General features: G+C 55.8%; 1 protein-coding gene across 1 annotated transcript in view; it reads right to left on the minus strand.

The window, feature by feature from the left end:
- The window catches only part of TMEM132D (transmembrane protein 132D), a 527,348-nt gene extending 525,200 nt beyond the window's left edge, over positions 1–2,148 (minus strand). Inside the window, exon 1 of the mRNA XM_072953620.1 lies at positions 1,700–2,148. Coding sequence (XP_072809721.1) covers positions 1,700–1,778 — 79 coding nt within the window. The 5' untranslated portion in view covers positions 1,779–2,148. The remainder of the gene's footprint in view (positions 1–1,699) is intronic.
- Positions 2,149–9,632: the final 7,484 nt, after the last annotated feature.

Consider the following 9,632-nt stretch of genomic DNA (forward strand, 5'->3'; position numbering starts at 1 on the left):
ACCATCTCCCAAGCTAAGACCGCCACGTCGGAGTTCCTCATTTCCAGGACCTCCACAGCGTTTCCACTTGGAAAAGTTCAGTCGTCTCACGGGAAACAGTTCTCTTCCACACAGCTCAGCCTAAGAAAGAAATCAGGACAAGAACTATGTGCATAGCCGAGGAAACACAATAGTTAGGCCGTGTTTGCAAAGCTATTCTGTAGCTTCTTGTTACTGCGGCATAAAAGCACCGGAGCCTGGTCCTAGGATAAAACCAAGTGACAGTCGATAAACAGCACGCCTCGGAGCAACACGCAAGGCCGCTGGGCAGCTGCTGCTGCTGCTGCTGCTGCTGCTGCGGACGTGGGCTTTTCTAACCTCACGTCTGCCTGGGGTGGATTCATTGAATCCATCAACCTTTCCTTCTGTTTTCTTGTGCACATCGCAAATCCCCGAGGCTCCAGTCCCCGGAACGGATTCTAGCTCATAATTAGGAGACGTGAGCCCATTACGACCGCACTTGAAGAGACAGCCAGGCAGGGTGGGCACCTGTCCCCCTCCTCCTCCATCACGCCAGCACAAAACCCCAGCGTGTGAACTGTCTATTGTCAGATCTAAAGCAACACAACCTCGGCGATGCCAGAAGAGCTCAGAGAACAGAAAATTCCTGTAATTAAAAGGCTCTGTGCATGATAATTGGCTTTGAAGTTTCTGAGAGAGATCGCATCTCAGAAATCTTCTCAGAAAAATCTGTTTACAGGGATTTGGGGGCACACACTGGAGACGGCGAGGACGCTCTGCTTCTCTGCTAATATATTTCTCAGTAGGCAAGAGGCTCCTGGGGGGAACAGCACACAAACAGAGTCCCGATCAGTCAGGAGAAAGAATTGCTGGTCCTTCCTACAGTCTCCTCTGGGAATCAAGTAATTTCCCCTCAACGAACCCGTGTCCTGAGCTTCCAGACTTGCTGTTCCGACGACAGACAGAGATGGTGACAGAAGGGAAGGCAGACAGAGGGGAACCCCCGCCCTCCTCACAGCTGCAAGTCAGTGGCCCTGCTGCGATGACTCAGGCCACAAGTGTGGTTTCAACTCCGCGTCCAACCTGCACGGATGCTGCCACGGACCGACGGCCACGGACGGCAAGAAGAGAGAAACCTGCCCCTCAGACCTCTCTGAGAGAAGCTCGGGGCCACCTCTCAGGGGCTGGCCGCACGCCGCACGCCGCACGCCCAGCTGCCCGGAATGCACTCAACAGCGTTCCCTCACGCAGGCGCGCTCTGGAATTATCGCCTAAGAAGTCTGAGCCAGCAGGAAAAGTCAAGCCCAAATTCCAGAAGCTTTCCAGGAGGTCGTTTCAATCGCTTCCTCTGGCATCTTGCTCAGCCCTCCCAGTGCCCACCTCCCTCTCCAAGGTTCCTCACGGCCCCCTCCCGAATGGAAAATGCCGCTGAGTGGGCAGGACTCTCTCTCCTCCCTCAGCAGCCTCGCCTGGGGCCTCCCACCCAATACCTCTCAGGAGGCACCTACTGCCAAGGGGCCGCGGAGAACCTTGGCTGCCGTACACGCGCGCGCGCGCACACACACAAGCGCGCGCACAGACACAGGCACGCGCGCGCGCGCCCTTCCTCCTGGCCACCCCCATCCACACACACCCTCCCACACCCTCACTCCCAGCAAAGTTAGTCCCAGGGCCAGAGGTGGCGGCGGCGTCCCCTCACCTTTAGAGAAGAGGGCGGCCAGGCTGATGAGCACGGGGGACCAGTGGTGCCACAGCGTCCCCATCTCAGAAGCGCACATCCTGGAGACCCGGAGCGCGGATCCTCTGCTCCCCGGCGCCGTCTGGGCGAAGAAGACACGGGCGCCAAGCCCCCGGAGGGCCGGAGCGGGGCGGGCGGGCGAGGGAGCGCGGGGCTAGGGGCGCGAGCAGCCGCGGCGCCCTGCGCCCTCCTCCCGCCAGTCCATGGCCGGCCTGGAGGCGACACCGCGCGCCGCTCCGGAGTTGCTCTCCCGAGTCCAACGCGCGCGCAGGCAAACCCCACCTCCCTTTCACCCCCACCAGGATATTTTTATTTTCTTCCACGCGGATTTGTTCCTTTCGGTTTACCCAGCGAGGATTGGCCCCCAGGTAGCCCCCAAAGGGCGCCTCCGGGAGCGCGGGGACGCAGGCGGCGGCTCCGGCTGGGCTAGCGCGGGCGGGCGGTGGGGCGGCGGGGCTGCGGTGCCCGGGGCGCGGGCGGAGGCGGCGCGGGGGCCCGGGGCCGGGGGGCCCGGCGCCCGGAGCGGCGCGGGGCGCCCGGGCGCCCGGCCCCCATCCCGCCCGCCGCGCCCCGGGGCGCGCGCGAGCGCGCCGGCGCCCAAAGTTTGGCGGGGCGCAGCCGCTACCCGCGCCCCGCCGCCCGCCCGGCCCGGCCCGGCCCGGCCCCGGCCCGGCCCGGCCTCCGCTCCGGCCGGCGGGGCCCTAGGCGCGCGGCGCGCACGGCCAGCTCCGGGGACGCAGGGCTGCCCCCGGCGCCCGGGGGAGGCGGGCCAGCCGCGCGCGGAGGAGGACCCGCCGGCCCGGGCACCTCGCCGCCCGCGCGCCGGCCCCGCTCCGCCGAGACCGCATCCAGCACGGACGCGAGCGCCACGCTGCCCCGTGCGGGCTTGGGGTTTGCCTGAAATTTTTGGCTTTTTTAAAAAAGCCCCACCCTTTCGGAGTGACAGCTGTGAGCCCCAATCCGCACAGCGGATCCCGCCTCCCCGGGTCTGCGCCGCCCCCGCCCCCCGGCCCCCCTCCCCGCGCGCGCGTGGGAGGGGGCTGTGCGAGGCGGGCGGGGGGCCGGCCAGTCCGCCGGCTCCGGGAGGCCGGCGCCGCCTGCTCTCCCAACAGGTGTCAGGAAGGCCATTTGCCTCCTCTTCCTCTCCAAAACTCAAGCTCAGGGCACGTCCTCCAGCCGAGGGGTTTCTAAGGCTCTCTGTCCGCCGGCCTGTGAATACACTGCTGACGGTAGAGGGGTCCTGACCCGGCACTCTTTCCCCCAACCATCTCAGGGTAGGAGGGCCTCAGACGTGCCCTCCCGAGGGTCGTGCTGCCCTCCCCCCCCCAGCCCCCATCCTGGAATGACCACCAAGTCAGTGGTCCTAAAAGAATGCCGTCTTGACTCCCCGCTGGCCCATCTGGAGCTGGGAATGGATCCCTTATGGGCCAACTTGGCCCTGAGAAGGCAAAAGACAAGCTCTTCCGGTATACTTCCTGGAAACCCTGATTAAGACGTCCCAGAAGCTCAGACCACAAGGCATCGGCCTGTGATTACTGCCCGCGGGCTCCTTTGCTCCACGCGAGCCTTTGGATTCATCAGATCAGAAATCCGAGGGAAGGAAAACGGTCTGAATATTTTTAAAATATTGGAAACCACAGCCAACCAAATCAAATGAGGTGAACGTGCCTCCGTAGGTAAAAATGGGTCATTATCATTTGGCCAAGGGAGCCACAGGTGTTTTACTCTTTATGCCCGGGGTTGCAAAAATATACCAGAGCTTTCAGAGTTTGTAGCCTTCAACGTTTCAAAAAGATTGTCTCTCTGGGTTTCATTCTCTGTGAGATATGCGATTTACTTTTCTGAATGTGTCCGTCTTTCCCTTTTTCTTTTATTTCTAGATAAATATTTCTGCCTTTTCTCTTTGCGTCGCTCTTCTATGAAGTTCTAAAGAGCTGATGCCTCAAACCACGTAAGAGATGATGTATTTCAGTGCTTCTGAAAGTTGACGACGTCCCCACATCACCTCGGATGCTTGTGAAAATGTGGCGTCCTGAGCCCTCTCCCCTTCCTTCTGAGCCTCAGGCATCAGGTCTAGGTGGGGCCCGTGGGGCCTAAGAATCTGCATTCCTGACAATTTCCACGTGACGCTGCTGCTGCCCTTCCACGGACCGCTGGGCTCGTCCACTGTGCCCTCCACCTCAGCGACAGGGACCCTGAGATTGAGTCCCGGGCTCACCCTCACTGGGCCTCTCCATGGTAGAGCCAGCGCCTGCACCAAATGCCGACTCCAGACTACTGGCATCGGTTTTCAGGTGAACTGAGTCCATTTTAGAAACGTTTTTCAGATGTATTGACTAGGAACAGATAATCCTTATTCTTGTATAAAAAACAATCATTTTATATATTCTCAATCAAATTGAGGGCTCCCCCCCAAGAATTGCAATCATCAGATATCTTTTGGGGGGAAGTGGGTGGCGGGTATGTCCCTGCAGAAGATTTTTCTCTACCTGCATCCTCAGGACAAAAAGCAATTGACAGGTGTTAAACTATTTCCCCGCCGTGCACAGTTGGCTGGACAAAGTTTCTTCTGCTGCTTGGTGTGGGGAGCTTTTGGGGAACTTGCAACTCCAGATACCTGAACAGTGACTGAAGTAAGAAGCAAGCCTGGCTCCTCACTCTCCCGTGTGCTCTTCTAGCGAGGGCATCTCATCTTCCGCGGGTAATTAGCACAGCTAATCCTGGGAGAAGTAGGCTGAGGCTCGCCGGGGCTTCGGTTACGTCCCATACCTCTGGGACGACTTCCCACCCGAAGCGTCTGCCTTGTCTCTCTCAAATTAATTGTGAGAAATCTGCTTTCCTCCAAGAATATGTGTTTCATCTACAAGGCCGTAAATCAATTTGTAAGCCTAATTTTGTCAGTAATTAAATAGCGCTAATTGTTCGCGCCGTGTGCATTAGGCTTTTGCGCCAGGCAGCTTTGGTTGTGGTCTTCCCATAGAACACAGCGCTCTCCGGAGAGAACAGCTCTGTCCGGAAGATGGTCAAGGTGGAACTCCAGCGTTGAAGGGAACTGTCCCGTCGGTTGGAGGAAGCTTTTGGGTACCGCAGAGATGGGGCATCCTTTAACGCCGAATTGGTCCTGCTCCACCCTTCTGATCACATGAAGCGGAAAGGCTCAGGCCTGAGCGCCTCTGGAACAATCCTCACAGTTGCCAATGCCTTGACTTTTAAAACAGAGGGCATCTCTTTCTGCTCAGAGTGACCACGTCTAGCTAGAATTTATTAACATCAGTTTATTTTACTCTGATTATTAATTAATGGACGTCTTGGGTCCCCTTTAGTTGCCTTTTCAATTAAGTTACTTAACGTTTTTCGAAGGATGGGTTGATCTCAAGGAGGACGTTAAATCACTACTGATTGAAGAAGATGACTTGCGTCACCTCCCCTCCTCCCCACGACGAAGCGCCTGAAGATGGTGAGAAGGACCTGGAGTTTGGGAAGTAGGGGGGTGACCCATAGGCTGCCGGAGCAGTCCCTCCTGTGGGCGTGGCAAGGGCCTTTCTGAAACTTCTGTTCTTCTCAACTTCCCCAAATTCAGATCCAACAACTTGTCTTTTTCAAGAATAGGGACAGCGTTCTGACGTGGTGGGCACAGAAGTCGTCAGGGACAGCAAGTGCAAAGGGCCTGAGGTGTGAAACGCAGGGAGGATCAGAAAGAAGACAGTGTCTGCACTGAGTGAGCCAGGGAGCACGAGGGAGGAGGTGAAGGCGGGGGGCGGGGAGATGACAGGGGCAGAGCCTCCAGGGGGTTGGTATCATCTGTGTAAAGGAACTGGGAGCCAAGTCACCTTTCCAGATGCCCGGATGTTCCCGTAGCATCGAAGAGGCGGGGCAAAGCATGCACACCAGCTTCCCTGCCCCTTCCAGAGCCCCCGCCTTCCTGCCTTCACAACTCCCGGCCTCTGTGTTGCCCCGGGGCGCCAAGGAGGCTGGTGAGCTAGGAATCCCTTGCCGCGAGCCGGGATGGGGTCTCTGTCCCCCGGGGAACTGGTTTGGGCTGGTCCCCAGCACGCTGAGTCCGTCCCTGGTTTCCTGTCTGATGTCTAGTCCCCGTGTTCTAGCTTGAGAATACCTCTGTTCATTCCTCGTCTGACACGTGCCCGTCGTGCGGCGTCTATGCATGTCCTGCGCCGGCTGAGGTCTTCCCTGGGGCAGAGAAAACGGAGCGGCTAGGCGGAGCGGCACTGAAGTCCAGGCCGGAGCTGGGAATCTCCAGATTCCAGCTGCTGCCCCGCTGGGAGCACCTGCCTCTGGTTCTTTGGCTGCTGCTTTTCAGTCTGGTTTGCACAACGTTCCTCTGTTGGGGGTGGACTGTCGGCACACAGTCAGGACAATGGGGGGTGACCGTCTGAAGGCCTTAATCCAGAGAGCATCCTTCCCAGAGAAGGATCCAGCCCCCGCCGAATCCCTCAAGAGCACTTGATCACAGACAAAGGGGAACGCTGGCGTCCACATGGCCCGAGTGGCGGTCCCAGGCTGAGTCTGACACGTGGAAAGGAGCCATCTACTCTTCTGAGCTCAACCGCAAAGGGTTTCTTTGGCCCCTTTGAAATCAGTGTCTCCAGTGGGCTGGGGAGGCTGGGTCCTCCATGTACAGACACCTTTGTCAGGGAGTGAATTAACCCCGTTTGTGGACGTTTGAATCAGAGAGACACATCCCAGGGGTGCTATTGAGGAACATGGCTCCCCGTCCCTGGCCAAAAAAAAAAGAAAAATGTTTATGAAAGTAACACAGAGAGTGTTGATCCTGCCCTGGGGACCTGGCAGCGGCCACTGAGGGAAACGCTTTATCGGGCAATTTGTAGAGGTTGCCAACATCAAAGAGAGAGACAGCGCGGCAAGTTGGTACAGGCGAACAAGCCACAGCTTCAAAGCCGGGATCTGAGGACATTTTCAACGGCCCAATTTGGGAGGTGCTTAAGGGTGCTTTGGGGAATTAACAAAATGGAAATAATAGGGCTGGGAAGACTTCTGGCTTAAAAAAGAAAAAACTGTTTTTCCCTTGTAATAAAAATCTAAGTTGACCGAGGAAATCAGGTGCACACTCCAGTTTCCTCCCAGCGGCTAACTCCCCAGCCGTATAGATTGCTCTGCTTGGGGTTCCAGTGACTTATTCCTGTCCTGTTATCTTCCGCAGGTGCGTGGGTACCAGCCGGGACGTAGGGTCCCCACCTCCCGACAACCAAAAAAGTCTTGAAGAAGATCATTTCTGACAATTCTCAAATGCCAGTTTTCCACTGTGTCAGGAGCTCTCTGGTGTTTAAATGGATCAACACGAGAGTCACCCAGTGTGATTCAATATGATCGATGATTTGTACACTGATTTCTGTCTCATCCTACGAGAGGTGTCCGTCTCAAAAAAATGACCAATGGCGTCGGCGAGCTCTTGGGGCCTAAAAGTAAATGCAGTGGCAGGAGTTGTCTCATCGCAGGGATGGTTTAAAGGATCGTTTTCAACAGTTACCCCAAAATAGTAAAATATATGTGACGCTGGATAAAGGTTATTTTTGTTGTTATTTTAATGTGTCAAAAAAGGCTGAAAAGCAGTGCCCGGAGGTGGGGCTCTCTCAAGCATCTGCACAGCCTGCAAGACCTGCGTCCGGGGCGCCCGGGCGGCTGGGTGCACTGCTGCTGGGACTCCCAGCATCCGTGGACCTGCAGCGACCCCTAGTGCCGAAGAGCTGGCAGCTCGAGACACCCGTTTTCCCACCTGGGAGTAAAGGAGTTGACATCGCCCGCTGCAACCCACAGCCACAAGTGGTCACGTCTTAATTAGTCAAATTACATTTTAAAGAACTGGAAATGTGTCTTATTCCATCATCTTATCAAACAAAGAGGATGACCAAGCCCCTGCATGGTCATGAAGGAAATCCTGACACTGGTCCTGTGAAGTGAGAGGCGTGGGAGTCCACGGGGGTCACCTCGCGCCCTGTACCCTGCTAAAGATGTGAATAACAACATCGTGGGGTTGACCGAAAAATGAAAACATCATCTTATCAAACAAAGAGGATGACCAAGCCCCTGCATGGTCATGAAGGAAATCCTGACACTGGTCCTGTGAAGTGAGAGGCATGGGAGTCCACGGGGGTCACCTCGCACCCTGTACCCTACTAAAAATGTGAATAACAACATCGTGGGGTTGACCGAAAAATGAAAACATCACCGTTTTAATACCACGTGAACGTGGGCTGTTTAAAAATCTGCCTTGCAGGGATCCTTTTTAAATGTATATATGCACCCCTGTTGGTGTTGCAAATGAACGTTTCCAAACAAGAGGTTGCTGGCAACATCCTCCACTTTCTCAAGAGCTGCATGAGAACGTGAGATGGCGAAGAGAGCCGTACATGTGATTTAGAGACGAGTGGGTTTGTGGGCATCGCTGACAATGGCGGGGACCACTTACAACAGGGAACCTGAGAGCTGGGGCATCCTGGCCATGTCCTGCTGCAACGCTCCCACGCTGGGTTTCAGAAAATGAAAACTGGAAAGAGGGAATTCATGAACTTAGTTACTGCTGCCTTTTAAAGACACTGCCACGAGGATACAATAATTTAGAAAGAAATCTGAGCGTAAATCAGTTCTGACAGTCAGAATTGGCCTCTGCTCGTCAGCGTTTTCAGCTGGATCTGGAAGTAACCCCTGGGGAGTATCCATTTGCAGCTGTTATTCAGTTACATGTTTCAGATAAACAAAAATTATTGGGGTTTCTTTTTCTTTCCTTTTTCTCTTATTCTGTACTGGGACTGCCATGGTAATGACTTCTGGAAAAATCTGTTATGAGAAATCTGGGCTTCAAACAAATCTGTTTATCAAACAGTTCAAAATCTTTCCAAACTTAGCCTTCAGAAAGTTACAGTTTGGCTAGAATTTCAGTGCTGGAAAAACTAGGGTTGGTGACACATTCATGTATCTCGAGTGGATACTTTTTAATAACTGGAAGCTTCTCAAACCATCTACCTTGTTGTGGTATCTGGAAGCTCTGTGTTTCCACTATAAGACGGTGCCTCTGGTCACGATGACTGTCTGGAGGTGGCACCTAAACCTGACCCGTCACAGCCCTGCCCCAGGACCTTTGCAGCTGAGGGAGAGGGAAAAGCCATCTCTTTTTGGATACCTGGAATATGTGATGCAAACCTGCGAAGCTGCTGGTGGCGTTGCCACCACCGCGTGACCCTGGGAAGTGGAGGAAGCAACTGGAGGAAAACAGATGCGAGAGACAAAGTCTCGCCCCCTTCTAGTCCCTAATTCTGGTCCTCTCTTGCGTTCCAGGAAACACCTTCATTTCCACATAATCTCCATCTTTTCCCCCAAGCTAGTTGAGGTGGAGCTGCTGCCTCGCTACCAGGAGATCATCTCGCATCTCTCCTTTACCCTGACCCACTGGTTGGAAAAATCAAGTCAGCTCTTGTTACTCTGCAGTCGAACCCTCCCTCAAGTCCCCACAAAGCCCTCACGGCTGGACAGTGGGGCCCCTCTTCCTCCTCTGCGGCTGCAGCCAGGGGCCGCCTCCGCCACGCGCAAGCCCCGCCCCCGGCGCAGAGCCTCCGCCCCGACTGTTCCCTCCGCCTGGAACGCGCTTCCATCAGCTCTCGGCAGGTCGGCTCCCGCGCTTCCTCTGGTCTCCGCTGCGTATCACTCAGCCTCCCCTGGACCGAGTAAATACTAAGCCGCGTGGCTTTCTGTCCTCTGTCTGATTCTGCGCTGTGCTTGCGTCGCGTCTCCAGCCCCGACTGGGCTGCTGGTCCACTGTCTCTCCCCACCTGGAATGGAATCTCCGCGGAAGCAGTACCTGCTCTGCTCGCGCGCCAGCCTCGCTGCCCGGGACACTGCAGGATGACGCAGCCCCTCCGTG

Source organism: Vicugna pacos, chromosome 32, assembly GCF_048564905.1.
Source record: "Vicugna pacos chromosome 32, VicPac4, whole genome shotgun sequence".
NCBI classification, from domain to species: domain Eukaryota; kingdom Metazoa; phylum Chordata; class Mammalia; order Artiodactyla; family Camelidae; genus Vicugna; species Vicugna pacos.